Consider the following 24,117-nt stretch of genomic DNA (forward strand, 5'->3'; position numbering starts at 1 on the left):
ATTCTAAATTTTGAAAAAATTCCATTGACCAAACCCTAACCACGGCTCAGTGACAAGGAATAATATTTAACTAAAAACACCTTGCACTAAACATGTTTAGGGTTTGGTCAAGGGAATCTTTTCAAAATTTGGAATATTTTGTTACTATTATTTATTAATGGATGGACTAATATGTTGATTTCCTCCAACTTAAAATGAGGAAAGTGTTATTTCTCTTAAGATTTAGGGTAGAGTGTCATTCCCTAATTCTCAAGAAAATTTGGGTAATTTATATATATATATATATATATATATATATATATATATATATAAGGCCTACACCATGTGATTAACGTCAACTTGCTAAGAAAAATACTCAACAATTAGGTGTGTGCATTCAACCTACCAACCTGGCATTTTAATTTTCAAGTTGGAGTTTCATGGCTTGGATTCTATATTTTTTTTTTTATTATATATAGAATCCGAGCCATGAAAAATCAACCTAAAAATTGAAATGTCATAGGTTGAATGCACACACCTAATTGAAATATCATAGGTTGAAGTTAATCATCGAGGTCACATGATGTAGGCTTTATATATTTTATAGAAAGAAACCTCTAAAAACTTGTCTAGAGCTATTGGCAACTTCAAATATGATAACTTATTGATAATGAACTTTGATTTCTAGCCATCATATATATAAACTATTTCATTTACTTGCCTTTTTAATTTGAACTTACACTTAATTTTAGATGTTTTGAGTTTCAATTAGCTTAATTGATAAAGTTCCACAATAAAAAATCTAGATTTGACACAGTAAATATATGCCTTCAATTCATTGAGCCGACCGAGCTCTACTCATGTAAAAAAGGTATGCATTTTCAAAAATAATTGAAGAAAAGAATAATGGAAGCCATAAGTTATAAAGAACAACAACAATAGTAACTCCCAATCGTGCCACCCCTATATATTACATGAGTGCATGTCTTTATATGGGTTATTTGTTTATTCTAGTCGTGTCATGCATGATCTAATTTTTTGTGGATGTTGGTTATCAATGAGTCGAAATAAACTTATGTCTAGATACTAAAGATAAAGTTAAAACTTTAACCATTAAAAAATTAGATAAAACAGACACCGTCAGAGAATAAATAGATGTTTTCGAAAAAAACAGAACTTCGAATTAGTTAAAAAATATCTCTCTTTATATAAGTAAAAGGTTTTGTTTGATATCACTTTTAACATGTTAAATATATATATACACTACAAAAATATTTCTATTTGCAACCGAACTTTTTCGACGACTAAAAACAGCCATCGACATTAACAATAGTCTTAGTTTGTCACAATAGGTATTTAGTCGTCCAACTTCTTCATATGAAGTTGAATTTTTTATGGAAATTATCAAGTACTTACAACGGATTTTTACGGTCGAAAATGAATGCTAGCAACAGCCTTGTCGGTAATATACTTTTAGCAATGAAGCTTTTGCTGACGGCCGTCAACAGCTTTTTGCTGCTGTTTATATGAATTTGTGACGGCCCTTTGTGCTTCTGTGACAAACTATGGCCGTCACAAATAAGCTTATTGTTTGTAGTGATATATATATAATTTCTAGAACTCATCATGTTTTCTGATGGGGCAGTAGCTTTTTTTATAAGCTGAATAGTCTGTTAGGAAGGAAAATACGAAATCAAGGAGGATTATATGGGACTATTCTAAAGTCACAAAATATTTCATAATTGTAGAGTTACTTAGTTATTAAGTCTAAATAAAAATTAGTAAAAACTTGTCAACTCAACACTATTAAGGTAATAGTTATCACTGCACATTTTTGATGTAGTAGCCACTCCACACGTATAAGTGTTTGTGGAATGTGAGATGTGGAAAGTTAGGGCCAGGATCAAATTTTCAAAAAAAAGCTTCACACACATAAATACTTAAATTAGACTAGTATAATAATAAAAAAAAATAGTTACCAATTTAGATCTATGGAGCTTAAATTGGCCAAGTTATGTGGTTATCATTATTATTATTTACTTGAAGATAGAGTTGTTGTCATTATTGATTAGATAGGGTATATACCGTAGGTCGGTAGTTGTATGCTTTTGATCTTGTGCTTATAACAACAAAAGAAGATAAACAAGAATTAATATCCTTTATAATGCATTCTCAAAAAAAAAAAAAAAAAAAAAATCCTTTATAATGCTTTTTGCTGAGAATATCCTTTATAATGTTAGTGCAACTTATATTCAACCATCAAATTCATCTCTTGGAGGAACCCACTTCTCTCCTGTTCACAATAGTCTCCTAAGCAGCACAGCGCAACTTATTGATATATTGTATTCGCTAGCTGGAGCTCATAGAGCATTTTGTTTTTTTGTTTTTTCTTTTCTTTTTGACTTAAACAAAATAGAGGTGGGAGATTTAAATCCAATTTCTTGTCTGTAAAAAGAAGTTGAAAATGTCATGAGTTAAAAGACTCTTGGTAGGCAATAGCAATTGTAGATATAGGGTATTACTCTGTTTAATGTTGGACAAAGACCTATAACTACTAAAACAAGCAATTGAAGCCAATTCAAATCCTCAAGATTTCCAGCACTGAATGAATAATGGCCGTATCCCTGAATATGGGCTTGATGTTGTGGTCCGTGAAGTATTTTAGAAGAGAAAGAGAGCCACTGTACAATATTTCCATTACTAAATTAATAATGACCCTGTCCTTGAATGTGGCCTTGATGTTTGTGGTCGTGGAACGTGAAGTATTTTGGGAGAGAGAGAGCCGTTGCACAATGTGAGAAAAAAGCAGTAGAGTAGAAAATTAAAATTCCAAGGTAGGTGACATATAAGTAAATTGAATTATAATTTTGTTTCTGATAATTTGACACTTAAAGATAGGGATTTAAACCCTAGCAGTTTAATGAAATGCTACGAAGTGCTAACTTGTTGAATTATAATTTTATTTTCTTTATAATCATATTAAAAGAAGAGAAAAAAAAAATAGAAAGAAATGTTTCTCTAATCCAATTGTCTTCTATCAAAAAGGCTAATCTTTTTAAATTTTTTTATTAAAAAAAGGGCTAATCATGCGTACTTAACTAATACAATTTGGTTCTTTAAGACCTTTTGTACAATTTTATTTTCACTGTAATCATATTTATGAATCCCCTACTGTTTTTAAGGAGACTTCCAAGCATTTAAATCTATCCTTCTATTATTGTAAAAACCAATAAGAAGTTAATCACATCAAAAGTTTGTCAAAATGTTATAAAATAGTTTGTGGTTATAACATTACTCTTATTGAATGAATAATGCTAAAGATACAATTTTTTTTACAAAAAGTTTTACAAACTGTTGATGTGTTGAGTGGTTATTAGTAAATGAAAATGTAATGTTAATTGTGAGCCAAGGTGAAAACTAATACTGTAAGAATTAAGAAGCTGGCCACATCAACAATTTGTAAAAATATTGTAAAATAATTTATGGCAGTAGCAATTGTCAACAAAACTGTATTTGAATTCAAATTAACAAATTTAATTTGGCTTGATAACCAAGATTGAAAACTTTGCCAGTAAGATAAAGATTCTGCTTAGTTCTTACTTAAGAGCTAAGAATTCAAATTCGACTGGCTTATTGTATTATTGACACTTTTTCTATTAAAGCTGTTTTCCTCAATTCCAACCTTTCCAAGTGTCGAAAAGCCCAAACGAGTAGAGTGATGTAGCATCTCCCTCCTTGTCGGTTTCAATTTCAAAAACCGTTAAAAACGTATATCACTGTCAAATACAGGAAAGACAGAGAGACAGATAGAAAGAGAAACGTACATAGTATAACTCCCATCTATCTACCATTCTTTGCAAAACAACCAGTCAGCTATGCCTTCAAGGTGAAGAACAAAGAAAACAAAACGAACAAAATCTAGTAAGAAAATGGAAGACACCACAAACAAACCCACCTACCATTCTCCACCTAATTCTCAACTCCAAGGTACTGTTTTCATTAAGTTTTCTTTTCCTTGATTGGTGCCTTTCACACTCTCATAGTTTGACTTACTTCTTCTAAATCCGTTTTTTATTGTTTCTTTTGTTTTTAACAAACTGATATATAGGTATCCAAGGGAATGAGAAAGAAGTTGATGTTGGTGATCAGTATGTTTTAGTTGGAGAAGAGGAAACAAAAGAAGGGTTTTATTCTATATCTGCTGCATCATTGATTTCTGCAGGGGATAGTCAAATGGAGGAAGCTTCAAATGGCAAAATAGAAGACACCCAGAAAGTGGAATCTCAGGAAGAGAATGTGGAGGTGGAAAGTTTGGTTGAAATTGCAAATGGGAAATTTGAGGAGACTCAGAAAGTGGAACCACAGGCCGAGTATATCGAGGTGGCGATTGAGGATGTTGGGGAGGTCAAAGCCGTGGATGAATCCGTGAAAGAAATTCTTATTGATGAGAATTCCGAGTCTGTGGATCAATCATATGATGGTGGTGATTCAGGTTTGAGAACCAGCAATTTTGACAAAGAGGAGAAGAGTTCTGAGGTGGTTGATTCAGGTAAGTATGAGGAAGAGGAGAAAGAGGTTTCTCACTCGGTTGCTGACTATGTTAAGCCTATTGTGTCTTTATCTATGGATTTCAGTCAAGGTGTAGAAGAACCGGCTGAGAATTTGACTGGATTGGAATCGAAGGAAAACGAGGAGAAAGTTCCACTATCTTTAGAGAAGAGTAATGGGATTTCTCCGGTCAAGGCAAACGAGGAGGTGAAGGGGATTGAGGAAACAAAACTGCCATCTCCAGATGAGAATGATGGTTCTTATGAGGTTGCAAAAGAAACAACATTGCCGGCCTTGGGAGAGGATGGTAAAGTTCCCGAGGTGGTGCAAAAGGAAATTGAGGAAACAGAATTGCTGGCATCAGATGTGAGTGTTGCAGAGGCATCAACTGGTGTTTATCAGTCATCAAAGGAAGAAGCTAACGATTCATTGCAGCCATTGGCTAATGCTCCAGCTGTTGACACAAGTAATGTCGGTGAAGAGAGCAACAAGACTGAGATTCCTGAAAGCACAGGAAATCCGGTTAGTAACTTCAAGGCTATATCTAATGGCTTCTGAATTTCTCTTTTGGTTTTTGTTAAACCTTTCTATTTTTCTGATCAAATGGCTGCTTGCTTGCTTCAAATTTCATTACAGCATATTATATCAGTGTCTCAACGCCCCCTGCAACCAACTTCTTGGAAGAGTTGCTGTGGAATTTTTGAAGTTCTACGCCGCTCTGATAGATAACTCAAGGTGAATCAAATTCTTTTACGAAATTTATTCTCTGGGCATCAATAATATCCTGATAATCATGTTGAGTTTTAGTTGAGTCATGTGCTTGTTTATTCATTTTCAGATTGTTTCTATCTACTACTGCATTGAATTGTGAAATGAGTATCATTTTCTAGTTATCATGTTCCTGCTTGATAACCATGCTAACATATTCGAACCGAACCCGTTCCCCCTGCTCTTTATAAAGTAAATAAGAAGAATCTAAAGACAGGAACCAGCGGTTTTATTTACCAATAAATCTAGAAGCACTGAAAATTTCACAATGGTCTATGTGGCAAATTGTTATTAATGGATAGAAAAGTGATGTTGGTGTGAGCCATAAAAACCAGTAAATACTTGTCATCTCAACTATTTTGAAAATTGTTGCGTAGCATTACACCTTATTTTTAGTTAACTCAAGAAATAAACTATTTGGGAAGAAAGTGAGGATTAATTTCAAATTCTCGGGTTACCAATTCTTTCTCGAAGAATTATGCAAAGTAGCATGGAATAGTAAGTAACATTACTCATTATTTCTCACGAATTTTACAAAATCATTAATCGGATCCTAGGCAAATTTCTGTCAATGCAGAATGGTCCAATTGAAGCTTTGACTAAAGAAGGAATGAATTCTTTAAAATATTTCTTCAACTGCATCTTACATTTTGACACTCCCTAATTACCAGTATGACTTTTACACATCCTTACTAATTTTTCTTTGTCTGAGAGCCATTCATTTGACATTCCTAAGGAGACCATCATTCATTTGACATTCCTAAGGAGATCATCGCTTTTATCGAGCATACCGTCATGTTTAATCAACTTATTCACCCAATTAGAGGGTTACAAACAAAGTGTGCTTTACCAGGTAGAATCCCTGCATAATATTTCATTGCTATATTTGTTAGTTATCCAGTTGGAAATGCTATTAAGTTAATCGACCAAATGTTTATTCTGTGGATGCAAACCAGTTTATAGGGAAGAATAATGAATGGGCTTAAGAAGAAACTATGGAAGAAGGAAATGTAATAGATAATTAGAATAACCTGGGGTTTTCTAATACTAAAACAAATTATAAAGAATTGGGAAGAGTGAAGAAAGTGTTTCTCAATATCTAGGCTGTACTTATCAGAGAAAAAAACATTACTGATCTATGTAAAATTTATGGTGCAGAAAAGAGAATGTCGTGGGATCGAGCAGTTATATTGTGAAGTTTGCAGACGAGTGTAAAGTATCGTGGAAGCGTTAATAAGTTGTGGTACAAGATATTCGTGCATGAAATGTATTGAGACTAGTTAAATAGAGAGTTTTATATTCAAATTTGTTATGCAGCTCAGATTTGTAGTGCGAGTGGAGTGCATTCTTTATCAGTCAGTCCTGCTTTTATATGTTGTTTTTTTTTCCCTTATGAAATGGTGGTGTTTTATGATGATTGATTGATTGTTGTCAAGAATTTGTTGTGATAGTACCCATACATTACAGTACATGATTTATTCATTTGTATTTTCAGTTTATTTCTCAGTCCATTTTTATGCAATTCTGCTTGATTGATGACACAGATGTTTCAAGACTTACATTGCCTTTCTGTTACTGATAAATGACAAAATCATTTGGCATTGACCACTCAATTTTATTTGCAAGCACATTAACCTTATCAATGTTGAACATTGCGTAAACCTTGTTATGTCCTTGCTTAAACGAGAATTGTCCTGGATCCTTTGGGTATATGTATCTATCTACTTGATTGTAATACCTTCCAAATTGAATAACTTTCCTATCAATTGCGGTTAGTGAATGAGGATGTTTGTTGCAGGCTGTTTTTTTGGGTATGCCTCCAAAAGTTTCAAATTTCTGTTAGCATTTGATCAAAAATCTACTTTGAAGGAAAACTAGGATATTATTACAATTCAATTTTAATGTTCTATGGGATTTTTTTCCAAAATAACACCATTTTGCTAACAATTTCATTAGTTAGCAACGTTTCCAAACCATTTAACAAACTAGCATCTCGAGTCTCTTAGACTCAAATTTACTATATTAACTCGAGACTTAAGACTCGAGTTTCTGTGCTGGCAGGGTTGAGATGGAAAATTTTTCATGTGGAATTCAAGTCTTAACCTAAAGAACGAATCAATCCAGAAAAACGAAAACAAAAACAACAAAGAAGCAAAACAACCCAGAGAAGACAAATACAAAAACAACGAAGAGACAAAAATAACAAAGCAAACCCAGAGAAACAACGGCAGTAGGAAAGGATCGGATCGATTTGTGGGTTTGTTTCTAAGGTGGGAGTTCTTATTCTTCTTCTCTTCTTCTTCTTCTTCTTCTACTGTAGGTGTTTGTAGGTTTGTTCCTGGAGTTCTTTTTGATTTGGGTCTGGTGGGTGTTTGTGAGCTTGTTTCGTGTTCTTATTCTTCTTCTTCTTTTGCCATGGGTCTTTGTGGGTTTGTTCTTGGGATTTGTTTTTTATTTGGGTCCGGTTGGTCTGGAGAATGAAGAACGAAGGAAGAAAGGAAGAACAGTTCAACCAAAGAACAAGAAAGGAACTCGAGTGTCTAAAACTCGAGTTCCACGTGGATTTTAAGTCCACATCAGCTCTGCCAATACATAGAACTTGAGTTTCTTAGGCTCACGTTGCTATAATAAACTCGAGTCTATTAAGCTCAAGATACTAGTTTGCTAATATGTTTTGAAAACCTGCTAACTAACGAAATTGTTAGCAAAATTGTGTTATTTTGCAAAAATATCTTGCTCTATGGCAAACACTTTATTAGTTTCCTATTCAATCACACCTCTGATGCACCACCGAGGTAAATGCATTTTCTAAGCGACTCATTGTGAGGGAAATAAGTAAAAATGTATCAGGAAGATCACAATAATTTTATAACTCAATTGACAGTTTCTAATATTTTCAATAAAAGCTTCCAGGATTCAAAATACCAGAGCGTATGGTACCTTGTGCACACCAAGTTACAATAGTGAAGATTGTTAGCCGATAATAAAACGATACCTTCTAATAAGTTCTATGCTAGTGTAGCCCCGTGTAGGCTGCTGCTACAACCCTATGCAATAAAATAATCTCACTCGAAAGGAAAAGGCCAAGCATCCAAGAAATAGAAAAGGTATATATTAAAGCTGCAGCAAATGCTATGACCTTTACAAATGAGTCAAAGGAGGTAACTCCAAGCTATTCACCATTACAATTGACCTCTGTATCTAACCACCATTCATCAATTGTACTAGAGGTCTCCCTGTAGAATACAACTTCGGAAACTAAGGAACATGGTCGTTAGGTAATAGACAGATATTGTAGTATGGTGGGCTACTTATAACACTGTTTCTAGAAACCTCTAGAAAAAGGTCAACCAAGCTTTCCTGTCCTAAACGCCAAAATCTCCTGTCACATGTTACTTGGGGACCTTTGTCTACGTAAAGGAGAAACAAAAAACGGCCGAAGCCCCTTTTTGCCCAATCAGAACTCAGAAGTCCATCTCCTCCATAAGGCCCTGGTTTGTGAAGAATTGGCATTCAAGGTGAGGGTTGAGACTAGATGTTGAAATGGCTGATGTCAGTTACACAAATCAGAAAGTGAAAAAGAAAAAGAAACCAGTAGCTAACAGAGATATATAGGACGAGCAAATGGATCATGCCAGACTGCCACAGTACAACCACGCAAACTGACAACCAGAAAATTAATGCAAATCATGCAAAGAGCTCAGCTAAATGAGGCACTTCTTGTGAGGTCCCCATCAATACATTTTTTTTTTTGCTTCCACATGGAAAAGGGTACTTTTCAGCGCCCAGCTGTTGTGCACGATGAATACATTGGTGTGTAATGAAATGCGCACTTCTGTTAGTTGTTTAAAGCAGGACCCTTGTTTGCATTATAGGAAAGATGAGTCATTAATAATAAAAGAAGAGTGAATGTTACAGCCTTTATCTAGAATTTAAAACATCCCAGGGACTTCTCAATATCCTAAAAAAACCCCAGTACAAACCATCCAAGAGTTTATCAAAATGGATACTTCCTGGGGCAATAAGACAAACAATTTGAATCAAGGTAAGACATTTCACTTATGGGACAGCCACCTCTGGTACGTTTAAAGCTTTGCTTTCTGAGAGATGATATTAAACCAGAAAATTGACAATATGCAAAATGATGTGCCATTGATATTTCCCACCTTAGAAGAAGAGTTTTCCATCTAGCTATTGAAATGTGTGTCCTGAAGGTTTTGCAGAATTTGAAATTCACCAAAATTAAGGAGAATTGGTTGAGTGGGGAATAGCAGGATGACAATGATAACTAGTTGTAATAATGAAATTTGAACACTGGTAGAATAGAGGAATGGTGAAATACAGCAGGTCCTGAAAACAGGGGCAGAATCATTATATTAATGGGTTTCAGATTTATAACAGCATTACAAGACTAACTTCTTGATTAGCAAATTACATAGTTTGTAAAATGTTTGTAAAACCCAATCAAATGGAGAGTAGCAAATTATATAGTTTGTAAAAGCCAATCAAATACATAAATAACATTGGATAATCATGCATTTTTGCGTCAAATGGAGAATAGCAAATTGCGTAGTTTGTACAAGGCAAACAGATGCATAAATAACATTGGATAATCATGCATTTTGGCATTGTAAAATGGCACCATCACCACTCAATTAATAATCTTAAAAATATAAACACTACAAACAGGGGGGGAGGGGGGTATGTTGCACAGTTGCAGCATGTGTTAGTCAACAAATTGTAAGGCTTACTATCCCCATTGGAGTATATATGAGACAACTATGGTAAAATACAGCAATGACAACCATGTATAGTAACTGCTTTAGTCCATATCATTGTAGTACCCTTTGAAAATATATCAAATCATTTTGTTTTCCCAACAGAACAGTAACAACAACAAAACACTCCAAATAAAAATCAGAGCTAACAACAGATTCATAGGCTCAAAAACAAAGTGCACCTAACAAAATTGGAACATACTCTTAAACCATAAACCCTAACCTCTAAGTTCCATTCCGTTCGCCTTCCCATCTGCTCTCTCTCCATCTATCTCCACAATGCAATCACCTCCGCCTTGCGTAAATCAAATATGCAGCTGCAGCAGCAAAACCAATTGCACCAGTAGACCCTGCCAGCACCGGCCAATCCAACTTCAACCCGCTTTTCTTCTCTCCTTCAACAACAAACTCCCTTACCCCATTCACACTCCCATTAATGGCCTCAGCTGCCTTCTCCTTCAGCCCGCTGATCACCCTCTCGGCCTCCTCCACTTCCTTCTTCAATCCCAACATCATGGATTCTGTCACTTTCGCCTTCTCATCAGACTCCTTCAACGACTCCTCCAAACCCAATTTCTCCCTCATCCATTTCTCCAATTCAGCCCCCTTTTCCACAACCACAGACTCCAGTTCCTGAACTTTCTTCCTAAACCCATCAATCTCCCTCTCTTTCTCATCAATCTTCTCCCTCATCTCCTCCTCAATCCTAACTTTCTTACTCTTATCCTCAATTTCCTTCATTTCCAAAACCCCAACTTTCCTCTCCAATTCCCTCACTCTCTTCTCACTCTCCAACTTCTCCTTCTTCAAACTCTCCACCTCTCTCTCCAACCTCTCAACTCTCTCTCCCTTCTCTCCCAAAGCCCTCTTCAATTCACTCGCTTCCTTATTCGCCTCCTCGCTTTCGCTCATCGTCGAAATCAAATCATGCTGCATCCTCGAAACCTCAGTCTCGAGCTCCACCGCTCTCCTGGCCACCGACTCCAAGGACTTCAGCTCCTCTCCGGACCGTTCGATCTCCTTCTCCAGCTCTCCGAGCTTTTCCTTCTTCGATGCGTTGTCGTTTCGAAGCTCTCCGATCTCCAAACTCAGTTTCTTGATTCGCTCCTTGCTTTCCGAATTCTCGTTCACCAACTGAACCTTCTCGCGCTCCAAAGACTCGATCTTCCTGTTCAGCTCCGAAACCCTAGCGTCGTAATCGCTGCCGCCAGCGCCGCCGCCGCGTTGATCGAGATCGTAGAAGCTCTCCCCCGTCTGATCCGACTCAGCGCCATTGATGATTATCTCCTTGTCCGCCATTGCTAATCCAACAAATACACACACAAAATTATCACACAGAAACAAAAATCCTAAACCCTGTCTGGTTGCCAAGAAAATTCAATCAACTAAAGATTCCAAACCAAACAACATAAAAATAGACAAACTTTTGATTAAATTTTCCCGGCAGCCAAACAGAAAATAAAATTCAAAAAGAGAAAACAAAAAAAAAAAAGGAGAGAACCCTAGTAATCGATTGATATTGAGAAATGAGATGATACAATTGTCGATGATATCCGGAAGTGTTGGAGAGTGAACGAAAGAGAAAAATAACAGCGTGTCACAGAGAATGTTTAAGTTTAACAAGCCATTTTGACCATTTTACCCCCCCAAAAAACAAAAACAAAAAAAAAAAAAGGTTACCTTTTTTCATTTTACCAGAAAATACAGATTTTTGCTGTGTAGAGAAAGTGATAAAGGAAGCTCCGCCTTTACTTTTACTTTTGTTGTTTTTCTTTTTCTTTTCTTTCTGGGTGTGTCTGTCATGAAAGTGTATGTTAGCTAGAGGATTTTTCATTTTTGTTTCTTCTTTTTTTCAGATAAGTATTAGGTAATACTCACCACAGCTTTTACCCCAGCTTTTACCCCGCTGTAATTTGTTTACGTGGCTAGTTGTACATGATAGAATAAAAGTGTTGGGTTGATGTAGTCCATAAATTCATTATTTACAACTCGTTACATAAACAAACAAACAAATTACAATAATTACAAGTTTTTTTTTTTACAAATTACTGATGTGATAGGTTGTTAGTGACAAGTAAAAAAAAAAAAAAAAGTAAATTACAACTTACCGACGTGTGATTTGACCGAAATTTAAGTTGCTTACCTGTGATTTGAAATTTGATACTTTACGCACCTGAAATTAACTCAGTTTAGATTTCCATAATCCACATCTATTAAAAATATAGCTAAATATGTAATGTTACTCCACTTTTATGTCTCTCTCTTTCAAAAAATATAAAAATACAAAATCAAAAAGAATCCAGCGGAACACTTGTATCATGGAGTTTCAAACCACAAGTATACAATTTATATTTGGGTCTAGTTGGGCATACATTAAGCTATCTATTTTTAGAAACATTTTCTTGGAAATTGAAAAAACTATCAATACTTTTTCAATTACCGAGAAAATTTTTTCCAAAAATAAAAACTATTGTGTGCCCTTACATTAGCAAAATCCTTTATATTTTAGTCAAACCTCGTACGAGTAAAATGTCAAATTTTAAATTATATGTAAATAACTTAAATTTTAACTAAACCAGACATAAGTAAGCTGTAATTTACCTTTAAAAAAATAACGTTAATAGTATGGTTTGATAAGAATTTGTTTTTTTTTAGAAGGAATAAGAATTTGTTAGCTTTTTTATATTTCCTTTTCTTTTTCTTTTTTGGTTTTGTTTAATTAGAGAGAGAGAGAGAGAGAGAGAGAGAAACAGAGAGAATATATATCGGAATCAAAAGCGCGGAACGGACGGCTGAGAATATTTCAAAGGATAATGCGGTGCACGTGGCTTGAACATGTGGGGGGGTCTGACTATCACTAATGACTATCAGTCTATCACTATCCTCAACGTATTTCTGGATTCTGCTCTGAAGATTGATGATAATAATATCTGAACCTTTTTGATTTATTACCATTTTTGTTGTAATGAAATGAACCAACTATGCCTTCGCATTGTGCTTGGGCTTCATTGGATCTCTCCATCATCTTGCCTGGATGGTCTCTCTCTGGTACATCCATTTTGAGTCCAAATTGATACCATCTTCTTCTTAATCTAATTGGAATTCAAGTTCCATTTCACACTAAATATTTTTTTGGCTTAAATATAAATTATATCTTTTTGACTTTGTTCAAAATTCAATGTAGTGTAGTAACTTTTGATTTGTTCATTTTCGTATTATAAATTTCATTGTTATTCAATGTAATCTTTCCATAACTATTCGTTGAAATCACATTATTAACTTTATAAGTCCAATAATGTCTTGCTATTTTTTTATTTTAAATGTAAAAATAAATTAATTTTTAATCTTCTCTCTACTATGCCACCGTTGCAACATAGCTACCATCGAGACCCAAATCTTTATCATGGCAACCTCCTTCAAAAGTCACAATCAATCCACGGCCACATCACACAACACACAAGTGGATTGATCAACATCTTGACCAATGTTATCCTCCTTTGTGTTATAAATATGAAAACTATAAAATTAAATTTAATTGTTACTTTGGAATGTTTGGATTGTGAGAAAATAAAGGGGCAAAATGAATAAACTAATATATGTTTTAAATTTCTTCTTACTCTTGAGTTCGGACTATAAAATCTAAATTCCAGATTTGGTTGATATTGCAAGTAGGTGTTAAGATCTTTATGTCATCCAGCCATTGTTGGTCTTTCCACTCCAAGGTCTTACTTGTGTTAGAGAATTGAATTAAATAATCCCTTCTTATTGATCTCTGAGACATCTTATTAGGACTAACCTTTATTAGGACTAACCTTTGGTAATGCATACATGATAGCATTTGAAATTTATTATTTCATTTTTAAAGTTTTGATAAAATATATAACAAATGAATAATAATTTGATAAGGAGACTGATGATGTGTTACCTCAGTTTAAGATAATATCAATTCTCAAAAAAAAAAAGTTTAAGATAATATCATATTTAATAACACAAAATGTCGACCTAGTGACGTGACAACTCGACCATGGCACAAGATGATCGCATACTAAGGAACATAACATTTGACCAAGTTAGCCTTTTCTCTATATGGAAGTACATTTACAGCCATCTGCCCCTACTAAGGTTTACCAAGTCAACCCTCACCCTAATGAGTATGTTTTTTTTAAACTCCAATGAATATACAAAAGTTATTATCGACATATACAAAAATATCTCGCAAAAAAAGTACTTAATATCTCCCATCAAAGTTATAATTAATAACGATTAATCTTAGTTTTGAACTCCATCTAGTAATTTGTTTCTAAGGGAAACGATTAAGAAACTAAGGGTTGTGAGAATTAGTTATAAAAAGTTAAAAACTTAACTCCTTTTCTTGAAGAGTGATTTCATTTAAATAATAAGAAAAAAATTGCATCCTAAGATCGTGGAGTAGTTATATAGGAGGGGGGGGGGGGGCGGGGAACTATATTTTTTTGTGTATAAAAGGAGGACAAAATTGCCTTATGCCCTTTTCACCCAAATTATATAGCCTTATACCTCCCTTCCCAAACTAATTAGGGAAATGCCCCTCTTTTGAAACTCGACTTCCTCAAAATCGAGTTAAGCCCTATAGTGACATTTTTAAAGACCTATAATGATGTTTTTAAGGACCTATAGTGGCGTTTCGTAACTCGAGCTCCATGAAATCGAGTTATAGGCAATTTTACCACTATAGGTCCTTAAAAACGTCACTATAGGACTCTAGAATTTTTTTTTTTTTTTTTTAACTCAATTTTGAGAAAATCAAGTTACAAAATAGGGGCATTTCCCTAATTAGTTTGGAAAGAATGGCATAAAACTATATAATTTGGGTGAAAATGGCATAAGGTCATTTTGTCCTATAAAAGGAAGAAGACTACCCATATATAAAGAAGGATTCTCAACCACAAATAAACAAGTTATATTCCTTTATTTTAGGAGTAAGCCTAACTTAGTCCTTTAGGAATAGTGTTTTTTTTTTTTAATTCCTTTAGGGAATTAGTTTAATTTTTTTTTTAGAAAAAATTGGTTTAACTTAATTAGACATTTTACTCATTTATATTATATTTTTATCTAGACTATTCTCAATAAGGTCAAGGTCATATATATATATAAGGGCAAATTACAGTAAACCCACCCGTGGTTTAGCCCATTTGTATTTTGCCTACCCGTGGTTCAAAATTTAACACTTTGCCTACATGAGATTACCTTTGTTAGCCTCTTGTTACCCACCTTTGTTAAAAATAAGGGTAAATATGTCTTTTTACTCAACTTTTTTGTCTCTCTCCTTCAAAAAATAAAAAAAAAAAAAAAAAATATATATATATATATATATATATTGTAGGGCCCTTAGGCCCAAGAGTTCATTATCTACTCGTATATTGAGCCTGTGGCCCAAGCCGAGAACAAGAATCTGCCTGAGAATGAGAAGTCTTCGTCAGAAGAGATTATGTTGATGAATAAAAAGGTGGGATTTGGTCATAATAGCTCAAGAAAGTGTGCCGAGGATGAAGGAGTCCTCGGCTAGACAAAGCTGAGATCCTAAGAGATGGTTTATCAGCAAAAGTGACGATCCTAGAAATTCAGTTGGAGCAGACAAGCATTGCAGAGACATCAGATAAGGAGGAGTCCCAGAATATCTTAGGTGAAAGCTACTATCTCCGCATTAAATGCACTGCAACTAACTCTCTGGCCGTATTAATGTGGAGGTGATGCCTGAACATTGGGTTTCAGCCTTATAACTACTACATAAGGACTTATGGGAAGTGCTGATGAGACAAGTATCCAAACCAACCGTCTAGAATGCACATGAAAGGTGGAGATGAAAGGAAAAGACAATATAAAATGAGAAGGAGTGAGTCAAAAGGGGGATCGAAGAGAGGATGAAAGAAATACTGTAGCAATTGAGAATCAAACTTGTAACGTTACCTAAAAGCATTATATAAAAACTATTGTCCTTGGACTTCGCCAAGGACGTTTTTTCTTCAGCATACACTCGTGTATTTTCAGCTTTACAGCTACTACATAAGGACTTATGGGGAGTGCTGATGGGACAAGTATCCAAACCAATCGTCTAGAATGCACGTGAAAGGTGGAGATGAAAGGAAAAGACAATATAAAATGAGAAGGAGTGAGTCAGAAGGGGGATCGAAGAGAGGATGAAAGAAACACTGTAGCAATTGAGAATCAAACTTGTAACGTTACCTAAGAGAATTATATAAAAACTAGTGTCCTTGGACTTCGCCAAGGACATTTTTTCTTCAGCATACACTCGTGTATTTTCATTCTTTTGACATCAAACCTACCTAACTTGTTGTTCGGCTAACTAAAGCCCAGTTTTTCTAACTCATTCTCTACAAATTCATTGTTTTAGTCTTTTTGGGCCTAAGTCCATTCATACTTTGGGCTTGGATCTCGAATCTAGTCCCTACATATATATAATAAGAGAAATAAGATCAAGAAGTAGATTTGTAAAAATTGTAAACCCAAGTTCATAAACATACTTCCTCTTGGTATGAACAGTAAAGTACACTAGTAGAGTACATATTCATCCATGACAAGAAAACCACTAGTCCACCAGCTCTTAAATTCAATATCAGAAATCATTTTTTTAAAAGAAATAAATACCTCTATATATAATTTTTCCAAACTGCCACATCACCTGAAAAAATTAGGCTTAGTGCTCCAACTAAGAATTTTTAAATTCACCGCTCAAAAATTTCCTCAAGAGGGCAAAGTGGGGGAGAATTTTGAGGACGCACAATTTTTCCATATTCACACAGATCCAAAAAAAAAACATTTTCAAAAATCTTAAATTTGACACCTTTGAAAGTGTCTAGTCTAATTTCACAAAAATCATTTTAGCTTTCAGAAATTCACAAAAATCCTACATAGCTACACTTTAAAATTCAAAATCCCACACTTACAGAAACACATCATAACAACAGCACACAAAGAGAAGGAGATCCAAGATTGTGTGATGGTGGTGGCGTGAGGCGGCGAGCAACGACTCAAGCAAATGGCCGATCCACTGCTGATCTTAGTTTGAAGCCATCTTTCTCTCTCTTCAAGCTCATCCAATGAACCATGGCCGAAGCTTCATTGGTTTGTCTTCTCTGCATTCTCATCACCACCACTGCCTGCAACAGTGGCTTCCCCTTTCCCTAATATCTCTCTCTCTCTCTCTCTCTCTCTCTCTCTCTCTCTCTCTCTCATGTCGACCCATTTCTACTAGTCTTAATTTCAGAATTTTGATTTGTAATTGTTTGGAATTTCAATTGTAATGTTCATCACTTTTTGTAAAAAAATCAAACCCTAACTCTTTGATTCATTAAAATTGTTTGTCTTAAAAAAGTGTTTTTAACAGAGATGGATAACAGGAGACTAATGGAGGTAATCTCAGGTGGATAAAATGTTAAGATTTAAATCACGAGTATTCAAAGTGCAAACAGACCAAATCACATGTGTGTTTACTGTAATTTATTTTATATATAAAATAACTAATTGTATTGCAACATGAGATTACTCTCAAAATCTATTGGGTCATCATCTTTGATTAATGATTGACATTTATTTATATTTATTAATTTTTAGTATTATTCTATTTGTGTTATCTTTGTTTATGTTATTGTGCTTCCAAAGTCCTCTTAATTGAGATCCCAATCGAGAACACCAATTTTGCTTGAGGAAAATTTGTGGGCAAAACATATTTTGGCGACCACATGGTAGCATAAAAAATAAATAAAAATAAAAAACGTAGAAAGATTTTTTTTTTCTCTGAAACATAGAAAGATTCTTAAAAGTTTCAATTCGTGCACATTAATGCACATTAAAGAAAATGCAGTCAATTTGGAGCAACTTGAAGATGCAACCATGTGGACTCACTTTTTATTGGATGAAATTTTATGATATGCAAATGAGAAACTTCAACATTCAAAGATTATACTTTCTCAAAAAAAAAAAAAAAAAAAAATTCAAAGATTATATGACAAAATAAGATGCTATGAAAAGAATTTTAAGAAACTTATCATCGTCTTTAGGAAAATTCACCAAGATTTATCTTCCATAAAAACATCTGCCTAATGACCATGAACATTCCACATAAAATAATCAGGATAAAAAAGACCAATTTATAAAAGATGAAGAATATAATGATGAAAATATACCAATGTTGCAACTCAAAAATTGAAACTTAGGAGAATAAAGAGACAAGAGTCTTCTCTTGATAAACATGATTTTAGATGGCGAAAAATTTGTCAATGAATTAATAGGTGTAATAAATCTAATAAACTCCGTTTTTATGAAAATTGAGGATCATAGTTAACCATGGCTTTCGAACCATGATCCCACCAACCATTTGATTTGTAAGTGCATGCATCTTGAATGGAATAATGGATGATGTCAATTTTTAAAATAAAATAAAATTAGTGCCCTATATAGGCTATATTTGTCTTAGATCCAAAAATGAACGTGTGGATTTTGTTAGAAATGGGCTAAATTCCTAATTTAACTTGGTGTAGGTTTTCTTCGTATGAAAGAAAATTATTTTTTCTTGATGTGGAAGAAAAAAAAAAGGTTATTGGTATGATAGAAAAGTTTCTTATTGAAGAAGTAATTGTGTAGTTCTTATCCATCAGAGAATAGAAGTTTTGGGTTGTGTTTGTGTATTGAAAGTTTGTATTTTTTTTTTTTTTTTTTTGGTTATAGAGTTATTAGGTGGATTGGACTTTGGGGTTGTGAGTTTATATTTATAAGGTTTTTGAGTGTTATTTGTGTGAATATGGTTTGTGAAGTTTTGAAATATATATCGTTGATAGTTGATATTGGTTAACGTTTCATAAATCAAGGCTTGAAGTTGACCAAACCACACTAGATATTATTGTTTTATATGAATATTTTGTTTTCTTATTTGTGTCTATGTACTTCAACTAACCGCAACACATAACAGAATTACCACCAAAAGCCAAAATCTTTTGATGCTTCATTCATGGGTTCACATTGCATGCATTGAAATGTTCGAGTTGTGATGGCCAGGGCATTAATTATGGATCAACCAGTAACACGTGACCAACCATAATTATAATTGCAGGTACTAAAGAGTCATAATGTGTTTGATTTTCTGAATATAGTTTCAACAAATTCTGACTTCTTTAGCAAAAAAAAAAAAAAACAAATTCTGGCTTCAAAATTTGACCGTTCATTCAAGTTCACTAATTTCTTCAAAACGGACACAACAAGCCTTTTTTCTTTTCTTTTTTATACCATAAATATATTAAGAAGTTGGAAATTATTAGCATTTCATATGTTATTTATGTTATCTATAAAGTTGGAAATTATACCATGCGACGTTTAAGGAGAAATGTTAAAAAGATTAGAAGAATTAGTTATAAGAAATTAAAAACGCAATTCATTGTTTTGAGGAATGGTTACATGCGCCTTTGTCCCCATTCCCTGTGTGTGTGTTGTCTGTTTGTGTTCCTTCTCAAAAAAAAAAGAATGGTTACATGCTAAAAAAAAGCTAAATTATAAATTACACCCTCCAACTCAAAAATGATGTCTCTCCGTGATTTTTATTGATGAACCCCTCTTAAAATGTGAGTTAAAATAATAATAAAATTTAATTACAAAATTGGTTATAGTGAGGGACGAAGTCAGAACTTTGAGTTAAAAGGGGTAACTTTGACCTCTAGCTCAGCAACTTCTTAGCCGCTGATTTTTTTTTTTTTTTTTTTTTTTTAAGTTTTTGATGTGTGTGTCTACTGGGTAAAAACAAAATTATTCTATTTAAAACTTTTTAAATGGCCAATTGTTTGTTTGAGTAAAATTGATTAATTGGACTTAATATTTTTTAGCTTTGCTATTAGTGATTTTTGTTGTTGCACAAATGTTTTTGGGCTAGTATATGTTGTTTTAAATTTTAGATCTATAAATTTTTTAATGGCCTTTAAAATGAGGAAACTATTAGAGGTATATTGTTGATATAGTGAGTGATTATTGTTAAAAAAAAAAAAAAAAAAAGTGATGTAAATAATAGGCCTAAATGCAAACCAATAAGAATTTGTACCTCAACCATTTGTAAAAATGTTGTAGATAAATTTGTAACTGTAACGTTACATTAAAAAGAATCAATGATATTGTTAAGGGGAGCAATGTATGCCTCCACCTCTGGCCGTAGCCTAAAACTATAACTTTACTCAATATCATTAAAATTATTACATGTTTTGAAAATTTAACTGTTGGATTGCATGTTCTTTACGCTCTTAATACACATGTCAAATTTTGTGTCAATTGGATATTATTTACTATATAATCTATAAGCTTATATTTTATGCAAAATTTTAAACTACAAAAACTTGCAATTTAAATAATTTATTGATAATATAATTATTGATATTTAATTTTCTAAAAATTTTTGCAAGCATGGAGGATATAAAAAGAAAATGTAATCCAACGAAATTTACCTCCAATAAAAAGATATTGAGTAAGATTGTAACCAATTTTATAACTAAATTTTGTCCATAAAAAAATGAGGTTGGATGCCAAGAGTTTTGTAACTTATTAACATTGTCTACTCTCCTTTAAAAAGAGATTCATGATTCTAAGTCCCCTTCTCCCATTATTGTAAGTTGTAACTATTAAATTATTAAAGGGTAGTTAATATGAAGAAGTTTTACACTATATTTCAGTGAAGAGAGATGGGAAGCGAGATTGAATTAATCCATCTGTTTTGTAAGATAGGCGAAACTCTCCATAGCCAGTAAATTGAATTCTATTCACCGAAAAGAAAGTGGATTAGTGGAACAAAACAAAAGAAGGATATTGTTAAGGAAAATGTGAGAAATTTTAATAATATGATACTAGTAATTTTCCATCTTTACATTTTTATTATCATTTTTCATATTTTTCTTCTCATTCTAAAAAACATATGAAAAAAAAAAGTCCCTCATTTTTAACAACATGAGAAAATACATATTTTTTTTCAAGTTTCAATTCATTTCTCTCTTTTCTTTTCTTTTCTTTTTCCCCCTTATTTGATAATTGTGAAAGGTGAAATTTGACCCTTAAACATTTCCCTTAAAAACACTAAATTACTAGTTGAAATATAACTTTCTTGGCCTTGTCCTCTAGTCATGGTTGGATAAAAACTTAACCAGAAATCTAACCAAAACACAAAATGTTGGCGGCATTGTTAGCCACTCATATAATAGGTCCACCAAACTGTACCATATTTCCAGTTCCACTGTACTGTACTATCTATATTATGTAGTGCCATTGCTAAGTATCAAATCTAACCCATTGTACCATCATTTTACTATTGTTCTAGACAACGTAACATTGCATTACTATCAAATTAACTAGTTTCCCTTTTTGGGTTGAAATCAATCACATAATTATATTGTCTAGTACAATAAAAACAGTGTTATCTTTTCTAAAGACAGTAAATTCAATCAAAAGAAAATTAATGATGAAGCCTTATTGTCTAATACAATAAAAACAGTGTTATCTTTTCTAAATACAGTAAATTCAATCGGAAGAAAATGAACGATGAACCAAAATTTCTCTCCAGGCTTCGTACAATAACATTGTATTTTTGCTGGGTGTAATGGTGTATCATTACCCTCAACGTGGCCCCCAAAAAACATTCTGCATTCACCACTGGTGGGGCCTCTTTCTTTTTTGAAAAAGAAAGAAAAAAAGATGATTCAATCCATCAAGCCTGTGAGTGTTTTGGAATGAACTTGTGAAATGAAACAGTAGACTTACCATTTACCAATCAGTGAGAAAATAATAAGTAAATCAGAAGTTGAAGTGGATAAAAAAAAAAAGTAGAGTGCTATTTAGATGAATAATAACACCCATTTGAAGATGCTATACTGCCATTATAGTAACAGGTTCTAGTTCAGAACTTTAGCTCCCTAATTCACTAAAAAGGATAAGATTCAGCCTGGCAATTTGGCATATGCGAAATGATCCATTACTAATCAGAATTTATAGACATCCAGATCTCTGAATCAGAGTAGCAGAGCCCACTCGGCTGAGAGATGAAAACACTGAAACACAACTAACACCAAAGGCAAGGCTTACCGTAATTAATTCAATGCACCTTTTAGGCTTTTAGCATCATAAACATTCCTCTACATGAAGAAATAAGTTTCCTACAAATATTCACAGTCATATTCCAACTACTAACCAACTTTTCTTCCTATTCATTGAAATTTAAAATTTATCAAAATAAACATCATAAGAAACTCCCAAAATAAAAAATAAAAAGATGGGAAATCTTCTTCTTCTTTTTTCCCCCAAACCCCCCCTCAAAAAATAAAAAAGGAATGATGTAAAAAAGTAAAAAAAAAAAAATATGAAGCAAGTCCAAGTGGTCTGGTCTGGGAGCAAGCTAGAGGGTACCAATAATATCCATTATCAACCCCCAAGCTTGGTCTTTTCCTTGTCCAACCTCTCAAAGAAAGTAGCAAGAGCTCTCAAGGCTTTGACTTGGTACTGCAAAGTCATTATATAACCAGCAGTCTCTTCGAAGAGATTGTCCACACCAAGTGACTCACCTCCAGGCACTATCCTCTGCAATGCCTCGATCTTTCTCGCCACCTCTGCCTTCTCATCATCTTCACACACAATAACCTCATCACCATCACCAACTGCATCCAAGTCTTCCTTGTCCTGAGACTTCATCATGTCTTGTCCTCGCTTTCTTCTGGTACTTCTTATGTGCTTTGTCGTCTCAAGCTTCTTCTTACTTGTTTGAAAACTGGGTAGAGCCTCGTGCACTACTCCTGCATGACCCATCTCTAGAAATGTGGGTGTGGGTCTTTGGGTTTCATGAGTATTTTCCATGGATATGATGCTCAGGGCTGAGCTCATATACAGAGAGAGAGAGAGGGTTATGAGAGTTATGAGTATTGAGAGTGTGTGTGAAGGCGTATGAAGAAAAGTGAAGAGAGAAGAGGGAAGTTAAATTATTGTTGAGCTCAAGAAATGAAATGTCAAATGCCAACGAAGCAGGGCCCACTTTTTTTGGCTTCCCCAAGCCCTAGTTTTGTATTGGACTGCGCTCGTGATTTCACGCTCTGAATGCATCGCGTCCTCATGGACATGGTCAATCCAGTTGTAACTTGTAGCTCTAGTCAATTAGCCCCAAAAAAATTGAAACCCTAGTCTAGTGTTTTTTTTTAATTGAATTCATCTATGCATTCGGGGGTAAAGAGAAATAAATAGTTTCAACATTATAGTGATTTGTTAATTTTCATGAAGGGGTGGGTCTCATTCACCATAAGACCCACCCCTATATGATAGAGAGGAAATATACTTTCAGAATATATAATATTTTCCTATTATAGTCAATTTGTCTCACTCCTAAAAAAAATAAAGTTTAAAGGTGTGGGTTGTGTAGCATGTTTTGTAGAAATGTAATTGATGATATTGTGTGGATGGAAGACTCTCCTCCTCCATCTATGGAAGTTTTGTATTTTGACTCATTATTTCAATGAATGAATATCTATCCCATTTCAAAAAAAAAAAAAATGTGACTTTAGATTAAATAGAATAGGAAAAAAAAACATGTGATTGGCTTTAATTAATCTATTGAGGATCTATAACCAACCTCGAAATTTTGAAACTGAGACTTTATTGTTGTTATTGTTGTAGTACATTTATAGAATAGATAAAATTATTTGATGAAAATAAGTTATGCATTCCAAGATAGTAAATTAAACTCAAACCATACAACTTTTTTTTTTCTTTTAATTATCTCGTGATTCTACATATAAATTCATTTAAGATCGTTCAATTTTTTCTCTTTAAAAGATATGAATTTAACTCATATTGCAATATATATCATATTTTTAATTTGTAGATATGTCGTAACAAATGTAATGATAGTGATTAAAATATTTTATTTTGAATGAATTATGTAATAAGAAATGTACATAAAATTTTCTTACCTTTTGCTTCATTGAATCATAAATATATTTACATAAATATCACAAGGAAAATGTTAAAAATATTACAAATT

At 33.5% G+C, this 24,117-nt stretch overlaps 3 protein-coding genes across 5 annotated transcripts; 1 reads left to right on the forward strand and 2 right to left on the reverse strand.

The window, feature by feature from the left end:
- The first annotated feature begins 3,764 nt into the window (after positions 1–3,764).
- On the forward strand, positions 3,765–6,794 carry LOC126696705 (uncharacterized). The gene is made up of 4 exons (XM_050393392.1): positions 3,765–3,966; positions 4,088–5,049; positions 5,164–5,262; positions 6,454–6,794. Exons 1-3 carry the CDS (start codon positions 3,909–3,911, stop codon positions 5,254–5,256), a joined length of 1,113 nt encoding a protein of 370 aa, XP_050249349.1. The 5' UTR covers positions 3,765–3,908; the 3' UTR covers positions 5,257–5,262; positions 6,454–6,794.
- Positions 6,795–10,104: 3,310 nt separating this feature from the next.
- On the reverse strand, positions 10,105–11,904 carry LOC126696704 (peroxisomal and mitochondrial division factor 2). 3 transcript variants are annotated; one of them, XM_050393389.1, is made up of 2 exons: positions 11,754–11,904; positions 10,105–11,374 (listed from the first exon to the last, which is right to left on the reverse strand). In XM_050393389.1, exons 1-2 carry the CDS (start codon positions 11,761–11,763, stop codon positions 10,359–10,361), a joined length of 1,026 nt encoding a protein of 341 aa, XP_050249346.1. In that variant the 5' UTR covers positions 11,764–11,904; the 3' UTR covers positions 10,105–10,358. The 3 variants fall into 3 exon arrangements, with proteins under 3 accessions (XP_050249346.1, XP_050249347.1, XP_050249348.1); XM_050393390.1 differs by lacking the exon at positions 11,754–11,904 and adding an exon at positions 11,575–11,731; XM_050393391.1 differs by lacking the exon at positions 11,754–11,904 and adding an exon at positions 11,612–11,709.
- Positions 11,905–22,153: 10,249 nt separating this feature from the next.
- Positions 22,154–23,046, reverse strand: LOC126696706 (transcription factor PAR2). Its single transcript, XM_050393393.1, has one exon. The coding sequence runs from the start codon at positions 22,965–22,967 to the stop codon at positions 22,512–22,514; it is 456 nt and encodes a 151-aa protein (XP_050249350.1). The 5' UTR covers positions 22,968–23,046; the 3' UTR covers positions 22,154–22,511.
- Positions 23,047–24,117: the final 1,071 nt, after the last annotated feature.

The sequence above is a fragment of the Quercus robur genome, chromosome 8 (assembly GCF_932294415.1).
Source record: "Quercus robur chromosome 8, dhQueRobu3.1, whole genome shotgun sequence".
NCBI lineage: Eukaryota > Viridiplantae > Streptophyta > Magnoliopsida > Fagales > Fagaceae > Quercus > Quercus robur.